Below are 18,999 nucleotides of genomic sequence, written 5' to 3' on the forward strand. Positions count from 1 at the left end.
TCAGAAGAAAATCTCCCCCCACCCCAAAATCCTATTCAGACTCCAGAAAATTAAAAAATACAGACACTTGACTCACTTCTGCTGCCAGAAGACTGAGTGAAAAGTTGTAAAGTGAGAATTTTAGAGAGTAAGTGCCGGTTCTTTGCCAAATCCAAATATCCAGCACCTTAAGAAACAGAGTATGTTTAAAATGACTTCACATTTAGTCTTGTCAAAAAGGAACCCAAAGGTTCATGGGAACTTGGATACCACCCAATGAAAAGGCTTAGGTGGGCGGCCACCCAGAGCTATGGCATCAGATCTGGAGGCGGTGTTTGCCTCCCTTTACAGTGCATGGCTTTACATGCTGCAGGTACACTGTATTAGGGAGCTGTTAACAGTGTCTCCTATCTCTTTACTAGGACGGTGAGGAGCCATTTGAGTACTGAGAACCAACTAGCCCCTTCTCATGGCAAGGCCCAAGCCTGCTCATCTCAGGAGTCTTCCCGCCCACCTGCTAGGGCTGAAATCTAGGAACAGCCAGCAGAAGAGTTTTGCATCATCCCCAGGGGAGCAAGGCAGGCTTCTTTTGGAAAAATGCTGATGTCATTACTATAGTTCTATTTTCTTAGGATCTCCATGCAGGGAGAACCTCAGAGAACAGAGCCTCAAATCCTCCTTAAAAAGTAAAGCAAAGCAAAACAAAACAAAAATCCTAGGACCGGATGTGTGCGGACCTCACGAATTTGTTTTCAGAAATGGTGTTAACTGCAGGTAGAATACAAAAGTTCTAGTGAGGGCTGAGCCAGCAGGTCATCATATGCATGAATATTGAAACAGTGAAGGTAGGCATCTTCACAGTGTGTGGGATAAGGAAGGATAGAAATAATAAGAAATCAGTCTATCAAATAAATCTGGGTGTTAAATTTACAAGAGAACTTTCAGTTTTCTTGGGTATTTTAGGTTTTGAAATTGAGGCAAGGAGATTTTACATCTGTACAGGGTTTTCCAAAAGCTGTGTCCCATTTGTTTTGAGAGAAGAGGATGTGTCACATAGAAACAGGTTATGGCGTCCTTTTAAAAGGTCTTTTGAACACTTTGACTAGATGGGCCAGAGCAAAGCTGAGATACATGTGTTGTCTTTGTCTGTGGGGTCCTGCCCCATGTGACTTTGACATATCCTCTTCTACTGAGTCAATCCATGACAGCATTGTCCTTGACTCTGAACTGCCTTGTGGAGCTATAGAGAAGGGGACCAGGAATGGAGGCGTTAGTAACCTGTCTGAGGCTCACAGGAACATTCTGAGGCTAAAAGAAAAACAACAGGACAAGACTGTTGCTGGCAAATGGGTAATACTGTGATTCCATAATGAAGGAACCACACAGCTTGCTTTTTAAATCATATATATAAACCCCAAATTCTCTTTGAATGAGTTTTGCTTATTTGTTGTTGTTTGTTTGTTTGGTAGTTTGAGATAGGGTCTCATAATATATCCTTTGTTATGTATCTTGTGCTGACCTGGAACTTGTTATGTAGCCTAGACTAGTCTCAAACCTGCAATCGTCCTACCTCAACTTCCCAGGTGCTGGGATTACAGGTGTGAGCCACTGTTCCCACCAATGAAAATGTCTGAAAGCCCAAATCATCGAAAATTTAAACACTGGCATGGAAAGTTATCTCCTCGGCTATTGTGCTAAAGACTATCTATACAGGGGAAGGGAGCATGTTCTTAGAGATAGGGGCTTGTCACCAGTGAAGACAGAGAGATCAAGGCTTACTTGGCTTCCAGGGCCAGGGCAATGATGCCAGCAGCCATGGGGGCTGAGGCTGATGTCCCCGTGTGATTGTCCGTGCATCGTTGCCTTAGATCAGTAGTGATCTGAAAAACAAAAGTGGAAAACTTTAGGCCCTGAGGACCGTCTGTGTCATAGCAAGAAGTTTACACACAAAGCAGATGGAGAAGAATTAAAAATTAATTTTAAATTCAATGTTTCCAGGCCCCCATGACCGTTCACTTTCAAAGACTCGCCGTTATAAAACAAATGACTAGAAATTGACTTCATTACAGGAACAGGGTAAACCACAGCTTAGAACCTCAAGGTCGTGGAGGAAGCTCCCAGAAGTCTGCAGGGTATACACCTTGTGTGCCTCACCTTAGTTCCACTCTGGATTAAAATGGAAATTATTTAATTGACCCACATTTTTTTTTTTTTTTTGAGCTGAGGATCGAACCCAGGGCCTTGCACTTGCTAGGCGAGTGCTCTACCACTGAGCTAAATCCCCAACCTTTGACCCACATTTTAAACTAACTAAATATGCTAAATGAACAACCAGACACCAAACCTGGTGTCAGTAGGTGAAGGGATAAACCATACAGCTCCTGCAATCTCCAAATTATAACTCAGGGGAACAACAAGTTTCAAGAAAAAGTCCCTGCACACAAGTGATCTCTGCTTGTGGACTTTCTAGAATTCATCAGAATGTTGCATGGATGGGTTAAGGCTTCCTCAAAGGTGTCACATGGACAGGGAAAGCAAGATTGGGCTCCTGTACTTCAGACACAGCTAAGGCAGTGTCTGCTTGCACATTATATAGAAGAGGTTAGCTACTTTTCCATTTTTACCTTGCAATCAAAATGTGAAAACTAGATCATTTTATTTTCTTGGCTTGAATCCAGTTCACTTCAGCTCTCACTGAATTCTATTACCATTCAGCAGAGGCAATAGTTCCCAGTCTGTGTTTCATTATTGTCTCACTAAGAAAGAAAATTAAATTTAAATTCTCCTTAACATGAGAAATTAAGTACTATAGAATATGACTTTAGAAATCATTGCAATACCCCTCAGATTAGAACAAAAATTCCTCCTGGACAGGAATCCATTTTGCTCCATTGGGACTGATTTTCTGTTTGATGGGGAGATGAATCAGGGGACATGCTGCAGTCACTGGCTGACATCAGTAAACCTTTCTTTGGCACAAAGACAAGTGTGTCACCACATATTACAGAGAAGAGAGCTGATGTGGAAGCTGAGCAGAAAGACAGTGAGTAGAGGCAGCAGAAAGCACAGCCTTTGTTTTCCTAAGAGGACTGAGATGAGCTGAAATTGGTTTAGGAGCAGGTGGACACCCCATCCCCACAATCACCCTTACAACTCTCTTCTATGCCGCAGCCTCTGGAAGAGAATTTTACATCATGTTTTAGGACAAGAGCAGCATCTCAGCCTGCTCAGTTTCCCACAACAGCCTGTCTACCATCTCTGTGTAATGCTACCTAGCAGATGACCTGTATCACCTAAGTATGAACACTGACACAAAAGAGGTGGGAGAATAATATGTAGAACCACAGAGATATGGTTACCTAGGCCAATAAAACTGTGTTCACCTAAATGTAAAGAAACTTCCCAGGGTTTTAATTGACTTTAAGAAGGTGTAACATAAGCAAACCCTCCTGGCAGTTTTTGTGTGTATAGTATTATTCACTACACACTGCTGTCTTGGGTCTCTAGGACCTTTCTCATCTGCACAAACGGAACTCACAATGACAGCTACTCTGCCTCTGACCTCCCACCATTATTATGCTTCCTGTTGTGATGTGTTTGAGTAAGTACCTCACCTAAGTGAAATCACTCAGTATCTGTCTTGTACTGATTGGATTAATTCACATACATGACGTCCTGAAGCTCATCCACACCGTAGCTCATGACGGAGCCCTTCTTTAAAAATACTGACCAATATTCCATTGTGCTATACTTTCCAAATCACTCATCTGTTAATGGACATTGGGTTTCCTTCCATGTTTGGTTGCTGAACAGTGTTCCACATGTACACAAAATGCAGAATACTTTTTGAAATCTGATTTTAAATGCCCTTGAATATAATACCAGAAGTGGGGGTGCTGGATCCTAACAGAGGCATTTTTGGGGGTGGAGAGATGGCTCAGTAGGTAAAACAGTTACTATGCAAACCTGGCAACCTGATTTAATATCGTGTAAAGTAGGCGAAGGGAATTGCTTCCCCCCTTACACAGCATACACCCACAATAATAAGTAAATTTTAAAAAGGCATTTCTACTCCACTTTAAATCATAGGGGGTATCTCTATAGTCTTTTTCTGAGATACAGTCTCTGAGTCCAAGCATGAACACATCAGAAATGGTTTATTTCTATGTCTCTAGATTCCCTGTTTTTGAGAGATGGTCTTAAGAGACATTTTTCATATTGTACTTCATCCCATGGTCACATTCCTTTGTGTAAGTGTTAATTTTTTCAGTGAATTGTGGCTGGATTGAAGAATTTTCATGCTATTCCCCTACTTCCTCAGCTGTACCAGACACTTCCAATGCACAGACTTAGGTCCATAATGAACGCTCGGAGAGTGTGTTCAGCAATGATGAACCTCACAAATAGCCAGTTTTGGCCAAACATGAACAAGAAATAGTTTGTGATGTAGGGTCCATAGTACAAATACACCTCATCCTTTTCTAGTCACCAGGCACATACACATATAACATATACTTACATGAAATGTTACTTAGAACTGTCACAGAGAGAGACCAATGGTGTGTCAAATTCTATCAGTTTTGACAACTGTGTGTGGGACTCAAGTCACCACTGTGCTCTAACTTTTTTCAATCATTTGACCTAAATGAAAGGAGTTGGAGGGGTGTGGAGCAGAAAGTTGATGGGAACCTGGAGATGAAAAGATTCAGGGAAAAGAAGAAACAAGGACATTCCCCTCCCTTCTCTGCTCTTAGTGGAATTCCAGCTGGGTCATTTCAACAGGAAGTTACTGTCAGTAGAAGAGATGTTCAGGTGTAAATTACCAGGAGCATCTAAGGTAAGGTTCTCACCATTAAAAGAAGCTAGAATACCAGGAAATATTTATGGCTATCTGCAGAAAGAAAAAGCAAAGGTCACCATGGAATGTGCAACCTAGAAGAAAAATGATGGTTTATAACCACAACAACCTGGGCTAACAGCACTCATCACAAGGCACAGAAAACAGAACACAGGATCCTCCGGTACATCTCAAAGGAAAATGGCATCCAATGTGCAACCCACAACCCAGGGCGGATACGCTCTTGCTTCAGACTCCCTCGAGAATGTCTCAGAATTTGGTCTCAATCCTGGTGGCAGTCTCGCCTGCTCCAAATTCTCTCAATTCACCACCCAAATCAGAAACAGAATTTGTATCCAAAGAACTGAAGTTGCTCAAGAAAATATCATTTGCGTCCGTCACCGAGGAGGAAACTGGAGAGGACGCAGGCCCTGAGCAGATCAAAGTTATCCTGATGGGCAAATTAGATTTCCAGCCTCATAGGATCAGTAGCAGATGGGGTTTTGGACTCCACAAAGTTACAGATGTCATCTCTTCTTGTTTAGCCCCAGCCAGGATCCTTGAGAAGAACCATCACTTTTCTCACTAGGCTTTTATTTCCTAATACTTCACAGTTCATTATTGAAGCTGATTGGGCTTTTGACTGTGGCCTGTTGATACCATTCTCCAGGGAATCTCAGCACAGATTGACTTGGGCCCTAAGTGACAAGCTTTTACAGCAACCTAGAGTAAGTGTCCTCTCTCCCTGATGCCCTGTGATCCTTTCTATTTCGAAGGTGCCAGATTGCTTCATACCTGTTAAAAGAGCAACTGAAAAGATATTTTTAAAACATGAAATGATTTTTGCTGTCTGTTAGGGTGAATTTGTTCCTAGTGCTGACTTGGATTTGGGTTGGAAATATGTTCCTTGAGCTGTTTCAGACACAGCAATTGTGGTAAAGGGCAGAGACAATGAACTGGGTGTAGCTCGTTATTAAGTACAATGACATGAACAGAAATAAGGACCACTGAATGACTTCTGAGTCCACAGATGTCACCAAGATGAGTACAGAATTCAGTCATAGGAATAATTCAGTATAAAACACTAACGCCTTCCATATTGCTAAGAGATCCTAGAAATGTGGAGTATAAGGGATGAGGCTGCTTCTCTGAACAGGGATCCTGGCTCGTGTCATTTCTATACCCCCATACTGTACAGCTGAGTTCTACATTGCAACAAAAGTGAGTATTTGTTGGCTAAGTTGAACTGCTTGCCCCAAATTCCCTTAGCTTCATTTCATTTTACACTCTGAACTCTTCCATTTATTTAGAAACACTTCAAGGTCACTTTTCTTTTGACTGTTCAATCAGGACTCCAGGAAACTTAGAATCATCCCAGCAAAGTTATGTGTGTATTAATTTCCAATTCAAGGATTAGCCAGGTGGTGGCAGTGCACATCTTTAATCCCAGCACTTTGGAGGCTGAGCAGGCAATCTCTGTGAGTTTGAGGCCAGCCTGATCTACATAGTGAGTTCCAGGGCGGCCAGAGCTGTCACAGAGAAACTCTGTCTCAAAAAACCAACCAACTAACCAACCAACAGAACAACCAACCAACAGATAACTAAAACAAAAACCAATCCAAGTATTAAAGTATAGCCATTAACCTTACAATTCCAACCTCAATGCTTCTCCTCAAACTACTATTAGCAACTGATGGTGAGTGAAGAAATAAATATGACTGGGTGAAGAGCATTCCATAAAGCCAGGGGATGTTTTCAAGGAAAGTATTATATCATTAACAGCTAAGGAAAAGGAGGTTTGGCAAGGCTAATTATCTTGCTCCAGGATGCAGAGCAACAAAGCAGTTAGTAGGTAGGGATGATGCTAAATCCTGAACTAGCAATATAAGAAAAAGCAGAGTTTTAGAGTGCAGTCACCCATAAGGACAAGAGCAACAGAGTCAGACCTCCAGCCATGACCTCAGTGACAGCAGAACAGCCTTGGGGCCCCCGCCTGCCAGCAAGCAGTACACCAAGCAGGGTTCCTGTATGCTTTGTTACGTTCTGAGGAGAATGTGGGTCAAACTACTGAACACATCTGGATCTGTTCTTCTATTTACTTACTCAAGTAACAGAAAGAATGAGATTTTAAAAAAAGGAAAGGAATGAGATTTCTAAACTTAAAGGAACAGAGCAGATGGCAGAGACCTTAGTAGGTTTTTTAAGCAACGGTATTGGCAGAGAAGGTGATGTGAACAGTGACTGCATTTGAAAGAGGAATGGATGCCAGAGAAGGCAGGAGAGCTGGAGAGCAGAGTGCCTCTACAGGAGAAATGTGAGTGATTACAAGCATTAAGAGCAGTGGGGTAATTCCTCTACCTGGACTTGGTCTCTGTGGCCACCCCTGAGATACTCCAGGCTGCATGTGTGTTGTGAATACATATAAGTAAAATGATATCAGAAGAAGAAAGTAGAATGCATATTACCCAAAACATGGCTCAGAGAACATCTCCCAACAGGAACACAAAGGAGCCCAAAGCCTAATGAGTAGGACAAATGACTTGGGGGCAGGTAGTCAAAGGCAGAACAAGTTCTAAAAAACCCAATTTTCTGGTAGGAATGACTGAATAGATTTTTAGTTACACAATACAATAGGGGAAAGCTACAGAAGTAGTGAGGTTTAAAGACAAAATTTTGATTGCTTGTATGGGTTGTTACACACATAAATTTTATGATTTTCCACAGTAAATAACTCGATCAATATTTACCTTTCATGAAGGTTATTTTTACATGGCTTTTTTTTGCATGGACACTTATGGAGCTCCAGCTCTAGCCAAGAGCACAGACTCTTCGTTCTTAAGTAGTTTCCACTCTGGCATGAAAATCAGACAGTAAATGAAGAATGTAGACAATAGTGTCAAGTGAGGCTAAGTACACTGGGAAGGAAAGCTGACTGAGAGAGGGCAGTGGAAGGCAGGATCCCAGGTGCAGGGAGCACAGAGGCATACTACTCTGCAGAATGCAACTCGAGGATACCTAGCTGAAGGGACACGCCAGGCAACGTGCGTCTAGAGGGAGTCTTCTGCAGAGCATGCAGCCCTGCTTTGATCATTCAGAGGCACCACCATCTTGAGAGTCTGTTGCTAACTCTGCTTTAGGCTTGAGAGTCTGTCGCTAACTATGCTTTAGGCTTGAGAGTCTGTTGCTAACTCTGCTTTAGGCTTGAGAGTCTGTTGCTAACTCTGCTTTAGGCTTGGGAGTCTGCTGCTAATGCTGTTTCAGGTTTGTATGTCTGACTGAGGACATTTTAAAAAGCATAGAGGCCAGAATTTCAATTAGGAAGAGCAAGGTAGAAAAATGTGGTAGGCTACTATTAAGAAAACACCAGGGAAGCAACCACCGTTCTCTACATAGCTCCACACTGGATACTCTGACAAGTGTTGGGGCATGGTGGCACACTAATGATAGATGGGCTTGAGCTTCCTTCTGCTTGACTGGAATCTAGGCTCCCCCAACAGACCAGCTATCTGTTTTCTTCCTAGCCTTTCAAGTTTGTGTTCTCATTTGTGAATTGAACAAGATGATCCCTGTACACAGGGTTTTAGGATATTGTGAAAGGTTTTAGTCAACATGCAGAGTACTGTATCAGGTTCTCATTAGAAAGGCCACAAATGTTACGTTTATGACATTTTATGACAACTGTAAAGGTGTCACATGAGGTACAGAATATTATGTACACAATTATGCTAAGAAAAGCATTACTTCAAGTCATTTCTTTAAACTAGCTGGTCAGTGTGGGCTAGAGATGTGGCTCAGTGGTAAAGAGAATATAATGATCTAGCAAAGGACCTGAATATGGCCCCCAGCATCCAGGTCAGATAGCTCACAACTCCCTGTAACTCCAGATCTCTGGGAACTGACACATCTGGCTTCTGAGGGCACCTGCAACAAATATGTACATACATGGCCCTCAGAGTACACATAATTAAAAACAATAAAAATAAATCTCAAAAAATATCTGTTTAGTGGATGTGGCAGGTCATAGCAGCAATCTTGGCACTTGGAAGGCTGAGGCAGAAGGACCATGGAGTCACCTTAGGCTAAATGAGATTTTGTTGCAAACAAACAATAGTCATTTCTGATCATTTGGTTTAGAAAAGAGCTTTTTATTATACTCCTGACATTCTGGGTGCTTCATTTGCTGGAATAAGCTGTCAGGCTACCAAGGCCCCAAGTCTATGTGAATGTGAATATAATACCAACACCCACTGTTGAGTTACTAGTGATGGCAGAGCATGCAGCTACACAGTCCTTGCTATATTTTGAAACCCAGGGCAAGCTTTCCTGCTTCCAAATCCTGAAAAGATCTTTTGTCCCAGATATGTAAAGTTTATTTAACAAAGTGCTTTCCTAGAAGCAGATGAGAGATCTTTCCTGTCCCTCAGATCCTCAGCAGCTGTCTCGGTTCAAATCACAAAGGTGCTCTTAGGAATGAAGAACGACAGCTGTGCTTTTCTGGAGAGGCAGCAAGTGACAGAAGGAAATGAATGGCTCAGGAAAGGGGCCCAGTACAAAGAAGACACTGGCACTCCTGTAGCAGTCAATCATGGATGCCACTAACAGGATGCAGGCATCACCCAGAGACCACAAGCGTCTAGGTTCAAAGCCTGGTGGTGGCAAGGTCCTGGGCGCACTGTGGGCTTATTCATCATCCTGACATCTGGAACGAAAGGGGGTCAGCTGGACCATAAAAATTTGATGTTGCTGCCAATTCCACTCATGTTCAGGCTGTTAACATGGTCCTGATCACAGTGGCTTTCTTTATGGTGTTGGTGGAACAGACTGCAGGATTTTATTGATAGGAAAAAGGAAGGTCCAACAAGGAATTCTGTGAACAGAGAGGTGACCAACTAACCTTCCAAGATGCAGAAGGCTGCACAGGCCTCAGGACAATAATGCCAGCCACTAACAGAGCCACATGTACACCAGGCACTCAGACTCAGGCTGTCACTATCCTTGGTTTCTTATTGTCTCCTGGGAATCTCTGAGGCCATGTGGGTGTCACCTCAATTTTACAGTTGAGGAGGTCGAGACTCTGAGTGGGTGGCTTAGCACTAGGTGCTCAGTAGGAAGTCAGACACTGAGTTCAAATAGCTTCCAAATCTCCCCTTCCTTTGTGGGTCATTTGAGGGTGCAGACAAAAAGAAGAGAGTTGAAGAACTAGGTAAAGAGAAAATGTAGAGACAAATAACGTTTTGGCCTTTGTCATGAGAAAGTGATGCCCTTAAAGATTAATTTATTACAGAAATACTGTAATCTAGAATGAACTCCCTGTTTTTACACAAGATGTTATATCCTCGAGCCAGTGGCCAGTGTGTGCCAGTGTGGTGAGATACCAATTAGTTCCATTAGGAGATGCCTGGGTTACTTCCTTTACCTCTAGTCTGAAGACATCATCCCATAAGCAAAACAGTAAGTTTCTAATTCTTAATAAATGGAAATTTCTGTTTAGAGAGAGAATAATCACAAAGTAGATTTAAGGAAGAATTAAATATGCACCCAGTTGGTGAAGGGAAAATGAAGTATAAGACCCAACAGAAAGACAACGTCATCCAGTCATGGTGTCCAGGTTCCACCCCAAGCTCTCTCCCCTCAGCAAGATTTTGACTTCATTACAGAACTGTAAACATATGGAGCTCACACTTGCTCTATGGTTTTGTTCACAAGGTCACAACAAGTGCTGCATAATTACAAACACAATGGTGCCCAGGTCTAGGGAATAAACCTCATTGACATGATTCTGAGGTTGTTCAGGAATGCGGGGCACACTTCCTCCTGTTTTGATACTTTGTCTGTTAGACTACACACTTCTAGAGAAGAAGGCATTTATGCAACTGATTAATACCATTCCCACAGCAATGGTACCACAGGAACAACTAGACTGGCCAGGTCACAGATGCTTGGGAGCAAGTGTGAGCTTGCTGTAGATCCAGTACAGCTTGCTGTAGAGCTAAATGGTAGGACTCTATTCCAGGAGTTTCTCAGGCACTTTGTGATGCAGAGATGGGTGCCACAGGGCACTGGTAGACCTAGGTGACAAGCTAGAGAATACACAGTTTTCTACTGAAAAGCAAAAGAGTATTTCCAGATGTTTACAGCTGTATAATGAAGTCAAAATCTTGGAAGGGGCATTGATTTTTAATTAAACAAACCAGAAATGTCTAGTCTTGCTCATTTCTGTACATTCTCCTTAAGTGTTTTACTTTGTATTTAGAATTAGTTCATTGATAAATGATCGAGGAGATACTGAGAGATGGATTTGTATACACATACAACTTTATTTATGTGTATGGGTGTTTTGCCTGAATGTATAGCTGTGTACCACATGTGTGTAGTGCCCACAGATGCCAGAAGAGGGCGTTAGATATCCTGGGATTGGAGTGACGTGGTTGTCAGCTGCTATGTGGATGCTGGGAACTAAACCCAGGTCCTCTGGAAGAACAACCAATTTTCTTAATTGCTGAATATTTGTCCAGACTTGTGAATATTTTTAAATTCAGTCATTGGGGAATGATTGGGACATCTTTAAAATGTAACTAAAGTATGCGCTAACAAGTAGTTGGGAAATCAGACACAAAAATCTTATAATAAACAAACCATTAATAGGAGATTACTAGATATAAATTAATTTCACACAAGAGGCAAATGCTCTGAACCTGAGGAGTTTGGAACTCTAGATTTTTTTCTCCAGATTTTGGAATGCCTGAACAGAATGAAATATCTTGGAATTATAATTCATTCATGCTTCATGTATACATGTTGTACACACAGCCGGTTTATAACTTTACATATTTTAAGTGATTTTTATGCTTTAAATAGTCTCCAAATGTAGAGCCATAACAGTACTACATAGCTGTTGATTTAGTGTTTTGGATTTGGGGTTTGCCACAGTGAATTTGCAGTGGCTTCCCTACCACTACAGAAAAATGAGATGTCCCTCCACAGTGTGACCTGTCCCTGTGTGGCTCCTCAAACATCAGGTGAATCAGCTCAGCTGGGCATTTGAAAGATGAATCCTGAGACACTGTAGAAAACCACAGTCAGGAGAAGAGGAATGGTATTTGATATTTAAAATTAGCAGCACTCTGGCAGGTGTTCTAGGGCTCCGCTTCCCCAGACATTGAGAATGGTTAGCACTAGGTTGCATCTTTTATTGATTTGTGTCTCCCCAATTATTTCAGCAATGGCTCCATGAACCACAAACTGTTCAACCTTCACATCATAAGGAAGGACTCTGATCTAGAAAATGGCTCACATGACACAAACTCAGGTAGGCCAAACTAGTAACCTGAATTCAGAATTCTTTAGCTGTTTGGCAAGACAGCAGGATAGGGTGGTAGACAGGGGACACCCTACACTTCCATATGTCGCTATTCAGTAGACTACAGTAGACTTAGAAAAGGAGCTGGTTCAGGATTAGTACATACCGGATAAATACAGCCCCTGGGTATCTGCAAAGGATTTGTTTCAGGAATCCTAAAATCTGAGAATGTTTAAGTCCTATATTTAAAATACAATGCCATAGTATTAGCATATTTTTCTTTGCACATCCTTCCTTAGACACTACTCAAACTCTAGATTGCTTTAATACACAAAATAACACAAGTGCTACATATACAGGTGTAATCCTGTATTGTCTAGTGAATAAAGACCACTCAAATATCTTCAAGGTAATTTCAATGTGGTGTGGTTGGTTAGTTAGTCTGTAGATGTAGAGCCCAAGGATACAGACAAGGAAATCTACATTTTAAGTGTGATAATGAGTTTTCCTAAATACTTTTTGTTCATAATGAATTAGCTATATGAGACACCAGAATCAAAAGTCCATGATAGGGCTCTAAGGTAAGAATCACATGTTGATTCTTGTTTTTATTCTGCCACTATCAAGGTATATGTAGACCAAACATTTGTTCTTAATAAAACTGAAGCTTAGTCATGATCAACATTAAATTAATGCTCAAATATCATGATCCAGACAAACATTTTTAAGGAATCAGTAACAGACTTAATGTCCACAGCAACTTATTTTGCACCATCAGTTAATCTGAATTGCTGTTTCCACATGCTACTTCTACACATTTGTGGATCTCTCTTTATCTTTGAATGTGAACACAGGAAATGGATGGTAACAGACATGCAAAAGTGACATACTATTTTCTTGTCATAGGATTCTCCACTGCTGTAGGTTGTGGCCAGTGTAGATGAACACTCTTCCAAGTACCATGGCTTCTTTCCACTTTCAGCTGTACTGCTGATGGAGATGGTATAGATGCTGTTGGTATAGCCGTCACAAGAGCAGTGGTCTTTGCTTCTTCCACCATTGCCAGATGCCCAGACAAACACAGAGCCAAGGCCTCTCCGCCCCTGTTGACAGAAAGAGAAAGTTAGAGACATGAGAAGACAGGTTGTAAATTAAGAGACGATCAGAACCACTACAACAAAGTATTTGCAGGATGACAGTGATGCTGTTTTAAAAAATATATTGGGTTTAAGATCCCTGGTGAGGAAAGGTAAGGATAATTGCCTTAAGAAAGTAATATGGCCACAGAAGTATCAAGAACACCAAAGTTATACTGAGAGTGATCAGGATTTCTAAACTGAGCATAATTATAACTGCTTTACAGACTCAGGCTGAACCTTTTCAACAAATGTGTGAGAGCAACACAATTTTCCCTATTATGCAAATAAGGAACTATAGTGGGTAGCCATTCCAGCTTTGATCTGGAAGTTCCAGCTCCCATTGAGGCTTCTGTAACTGTCACATCTACCTACAAGGTGGGGCTGAGAGGGGACCCTGAAGATCCGAGATCTGAATGTGCTGGCTCTCTTGGTTCCTGGACCCTGGATGCTGGAGGTAGACCTAGCAGAGTTCTCCAGAGAACACTGGCTGATTGCACTACACCTTTCCCAGACCCTATTACCTGTCCCTTCATTTGTGAGTTACCCCACAAAATAAACTTCCCTTTAGCTATGTGGAGTTTTCCTTAATGATTTCACCAATATCTGGCGCCCAACGTGGGGCAAATTCCAAAGGCCTGGGTGGCTGCCACCCTCAGCTTCCTCCCTGGCTGGCGGACACTTGAAGCTGCAGGGCACTGCCTGCAGAGCTCTGTAAAACCAGGAAAAGCCTACATGGTTCCATTCCTGAAAAGGAGCTAATCCGGTCTCAGTTCCAAGGCAAGTTTAGCCCCCAGACCAGCGAAACAGCTGTGAGTGAGGCGTTCCTTTCCTCCCTGAGTGCTGGCTCCCCACCCTAGCCTGAGGCTCCCACAGTTTCACCTAGTCAAAATTGACTTCCACTGTCCCCAGTGGTACCCTACTTAGGCACAGAGAGGGCTGGAGAGATGGCTCAGAGGTTAAGAACACTGGCTGTTCTTCCAGAGGTCCTGAGTTCAATTCACAGCAACCACATGGTGGCTCACAACCTGATATTGGTGAAATTATTAAGGCAACTCCACATAGTTAAAAGGGAGGTTTACTTTGTGGAGTAACTCACAAATGAAGGGATAGGTAACAGGATCTGGGAAAGGTGTACTGCAGTCTGCTGGTGTTCTCTGGAGAACTCTGCTGGGTTTACCTCCAGCGTCCAGGGTCCAGGAACCAAGAGAGCTGGTGCATCTGGATCTCAGGTCTTCAGGGTCCTCTCTTGGGCCCCCCTTGTAGGAGTGACAGTTACAGAAGCCTCAATGGGGGTTGGAATTTCCAGATCAAAGCTAAAATGGCTACCCACTACAAGGAACTGAGGTAGTAAGTTTTAGTGATGTTCTACAGTGATAAAAGATGTATCTGGGAAAGAAAATTTGAATACAGATCCCAAAGCTGAAATGTTACTGTAAGAATTATAGTGATATAATTAATATTGTTTTAAATCTTCACAATACTGTAAAGGGAGGCTGCTGTATAATGTCATTTGATACCTGAGAATCACAAAGTATAAAGAAGTCTATGCCAATTCCCATTGTCTGTAAGAGCAGTAATGCTATGTCATACTTGTCATCAGATCAATGCACTATGACTCAAAATGCTAAAAACTGAGTCACACTTTCCATCAAAATTGATAGCTTAAAATAGCTGCAAGAGGGGATGGAGAGATGGCTCAGTCATTAAGGGCTAGGCTCACAACCAATATAGCTACAAGAGTACCTTGACGTCCTAAATAATGTAATGAGTACCAGCTAAGGCAAGCGTCGACGAATGAAGTAAAGTGTATCTTTGCCTCTTTGGCAGCTAAATTCCTAAGAATTAAAAAAAATCAATTTTAAGCCACACTGAAGGATACAGCAAACCCATCACCTTCTACTTAGCATAGGACAATAAAGCCACACAGCTGGGGAGGGTTGAGCCTCTTTTCAAGGCCATAAGGTGGAAGGAGAAATATGTGAGACAGTTAGAGTCTGACTCCAAAATGGACCCAACAGGCTCATGTTTTGAGCACTTGTTTCCCAGTTGATAGCTCTGTTTGGGGAGGCTGTGGAAAATGCAGGAAGTGGGGTCTGGCTGGTTTAAACAGGGTACACAAGGCTGGCCTCTGTACTCTAGCTCAAGGACCTGGGCTGGCAGGAAGAGAGGAGCCCTGTCCTTGCCTCCATGGTAGACAAAGGACTCCACCACATTTTTCCCCATAGAATGGGCTAAAACTTTCTGAAACTCAGAGTCAAAACAAGCCTTTCTGGTGTTAGGTTCTTTCTGTCAATATTTTGGTCACTGCTGTGTGACAGCAGCTCATTAAAAAAGCCAAATATAGTGATAACAAAGGATCCAGACTATCCATAATATACTCTCTTCTTGACCTTGAATCCTTAGGGAACAGAATATTTATAGCCTGACTAGACCAAGCTTGATATGTATTTCCTTTTGTTCTCTGAACTATAAAAGAACAATGTTGTCTACACAGAAAGATCCGTCCTTCCCCATAGAAAACAAGAATGAGAGTTATTGTCAGAGAGTGACCCAGTTGCTATCACTAATGGATAGCTGGGTCTGCTCGACCACCCCTGACTTCCCATCACAACACTTAGAAAACCTAGAATGTAGAAATAATAAAAACCTAGAGGAATGTAGAAATAATCACTCCATCATAAACTGAGTCTCTGTCCATGTTTTGTCCAGTATTTGCAGGAAGTTAGGTCTCACCTTAGTGTGAACAGTTAGACTCACGTCTAGACCTCAGAGAAAGAAGATTGCCAGAAGAATGGGGAATGTTCCACTTATTATCAGCATAGTCCCTCCTTCAGAAACTGAGAGGGATTACTCTAGGCCAAAAGCATGGGCATACTGTAACTTACCTGGACAGGTCAACAGAATGCATGGGAAGGCAGAAGACCTACCTGATGTGATCAACACCATAACAAATGACAGAATGAATACCACAGAGCCATGAAAAAGCAAAGCAATGCAATAGAGTTTATTTATCTAAATTTATTACTGTGTACCTAGGCACATCTTATTAACATAGTTTAAAATAATTTAAATATTTAGTAAGAAAATGTTCAGAAAGTACTTTTGTGTTTATAAGTTGTTATAAATACACTGTGCACATAGATACAGGATATCTTAGCTGAGAAAATAAAAGTGTGTATTTCCAGAAGTCAGATGCATGAGGCTATCACACAAGAACAGTATAACAGAAGTCATTCTGTTTGATAGGATTAGGAGTTTCTTTTCTTCTTCCATGTTTCCATGACCATATATTAGTGTTATCAACAAATGAGCACAGCAATTCCTTTGTTAAGAGGGAGAATGCAGCTTGAATTACTTATTTTTTTTATGTGTGTGTGTGTGTGTGTGTGTGTGTGTGTCTGTCTGTCTGTCTGTCTGTCTGTCTGTCTGTCTGTCTGTGTGAGTATATATCACATGTGTAGAGGTGTCCACAGAGGCCAAAGGAGGATGTTGGATCTCTTAGAGCTGAAGCTGGAAGTGGTTGTGAGCTGCCCCACATGGCTTTTGGGATCTGAACTCAGGTCTGCTGGAGGAGCAGGAAGTGTTTTTAACTATGGAGCCATCTTTCTAGTTCCTCTAATTCTTTTGTTTTGTTTGTTTGCTTGTTTTGAGACAGGGTCTCAGTATATGGCCTGATATTGATCACAAAATCAAGAACTTTCTGCCTCATCTCCCAACTACTACGATTGCAGGTATAAATGTGTCTGGTTGAAGGAAGTATTTTTTTTCTCCAGTGCTGGGGATGCAATCCAAGGTTTTATGAATAGGAGGCATGCTCTCTATCATTGAGATACCTCCCCTGACCTTGTGTCAACTCTTAAAGGATAATTTTTGCATTATGATCAACAAATGTCATAGTCATAGATGATCTACTATATACTCAAAACAATAGAGGCCAACATGCTAGACAAGTTATAATTAGGAAGCACTCCAGATGATCCAGTGCACAATACAAGCCTATACATCACCACCATTTTACAGATTAACAGAGTGTATCTCAGAAGCCCCTACTAATCACCAGATATAGGACAGGAGCCAAAACCTGAGCCATTCTTTTATAGTTGCCTCCTGAGCAAATGGGACTCAAGTTCTTTCTGCTTTTAGAGAAGCCTCTGTGTCTCCACTGAAGCCTGGAATTGGGATCTAAGAGCAGTCTAGCTCCTGTTCTTTGTAGATCCAGGGCAAATTTAGGGCTGACAAGCAAAGGATGCATGTCTTATCCTGAGCAGCACTAACAGTGAGAACAGAGGCTTTAGACCCCAAATCCTTCAGGAAACCTCAACCTAAGGTGGCTCCCTCAGAAGTATGAACACCAGACATTCTATTATTGCAAGATCCACAAATGACATCACTATCGAGCAGTGGTTCTCAACCTTCCTAATGATACAGCTCCTCATGTTGTGGTGACCCCCAACCATAAAATTATTTTCACTGCTACTTCATAACTATAAGTTTACTACTGTTATGAATTGTAATGTAAATATCTGTGTTTTCCAATGGTCTTAGGTAAACCCTGTGAAAGGTTCATTCAACCCTCAAAGGGGTTGTGACCCACAGGTTGAGAGCCATTGCTAGAGTGGCATTATGCCACCACTTAAGACACCCTTTAGGAATTTACAGGGATGAAAGGACCATGATTGCTGCTGTCCTAAAAATGTCCATTCCAGAGGTGACATCCTTGTATCCAACAGATAATTGGCAGAAATTCTTTTATAAACAAGCATAGACAAATAAATGGACAGGTTGGGTAGCACTCATTTTTAGTCCCAACCCTAGAGAAGCAGAGGTAGGCAGATCTCTGTGAATGCAAAGCCACCCTGGGCTACAGAGTGAATTCTAGACCATTCGGGGCTACACAGAAAGACCCTGTGTCACAAATCAACAAAAGGTGTTAAGCATAGTATGCTGAAAGGGCAGCACATGTTCACCAGCTGTCTGAGGTCTGGGCATGGGAGAGAGGAGTCAAGGGACTGAGCATGGAGGGATACTAGGATTTGGGAGGGTCTCCTAAACCAAGGCTGCTCCTTCAGACCCCTCCTCCTTCCAACCCATTTCCTACCAGGCTACACTATGGGCTAAAACTTGCCAGAAACCAATGGACATTGAGGCCCATAGACAGAAGCCACAAAGATTAGTGTTCCAGAGCTCATGGGTTGGGGGTGTGTCTGGTGGGGGGAGACCCAGAGTGTTAGGGGCCAATGTAGTCCTTTATATGCCTTAGGGATTAATTTGTAATGGCCCCTGCTCCCCCCCAAAATTGTCATTACTGGTCTATGAGGTCATCAGTGTGAAGTCTAAACAGACATTACCAGGGTTCTCATAAAGAGGAAAAGAGACAGCAGCAAGCTCTCTCAGAATGTGGCCACAGAGGAAAGGTCATGTGACAAGCTGGCTATCTACAAGCTGAGACCAGAACTCATCTGATTTCCTGGGTCTGGGGTTCCAGCCTTCCAGCATCTAGGACTAGGTGGTGGGAAATCAAGTTCTATTGCTTGAACCAGCCAGTGCCATTTTGTTAAGGCAGTCAGAGCTGAAGAGTACAAGCAGAAAGGAGAAGGCAGAGTGGTCCATCCTCAGGAGAGCCAGAGGATACAGGAGGCCTCTCTCATTCTCTCCACAGGGCAACTAACTGATGTGTATGCCTGTGTGGAGGGTTTATGATCAAAGTCCCAGAAATAAACACCAAATTTGTGGACTGAAAATGC

The 18,999-nt window shown here is 42.2% G+C and overlaps 1 protein-coding gene across 2 annotated transcripts in view; it reads right to left on the minus strand.

Annotated features, from left to right (window-relative positions):
• The window catches only part of Pcsk5 (proprotein convertase subtilisin/kexin type 5), a 427,807-nt gene that overhangs the window by 219,548 nt on the left and 189,260 nt on the right, over window positions 1-18,999 (minus strand). For both annotated transcript variants that reach the window (XM_036173949.1, XM_036173956.1), the window contains exons 8-9: window positions 13,007-13,219; window positions 1,759-1,859 (exon numbers count right to left, since the gene is read on the minus strand). In XM_036173949.1, coding sequence (XP_036029842.1) covers window positions 1,759-1,859; window positions 13,007-13,219 — 314 coding nt within the window. The remainder of the gene's footprint in view (window positions 1-1,758; window positions 1,860-13,006; window positions 13,220-18,999) is intronic.

This window comes from Onychomys torridus, chromosome 1, assembly GCF_903995425.1.
Source record: "Onychomys torridus chromosome 1, mOncTor1.1, whole genome shotgun sequence".
Lineage (NCBI taxonomy): Eukaryota > Metazoa > Chordata > Mammalia > Rodentia > Cricetidae > Onychomys > Onychomys torridus.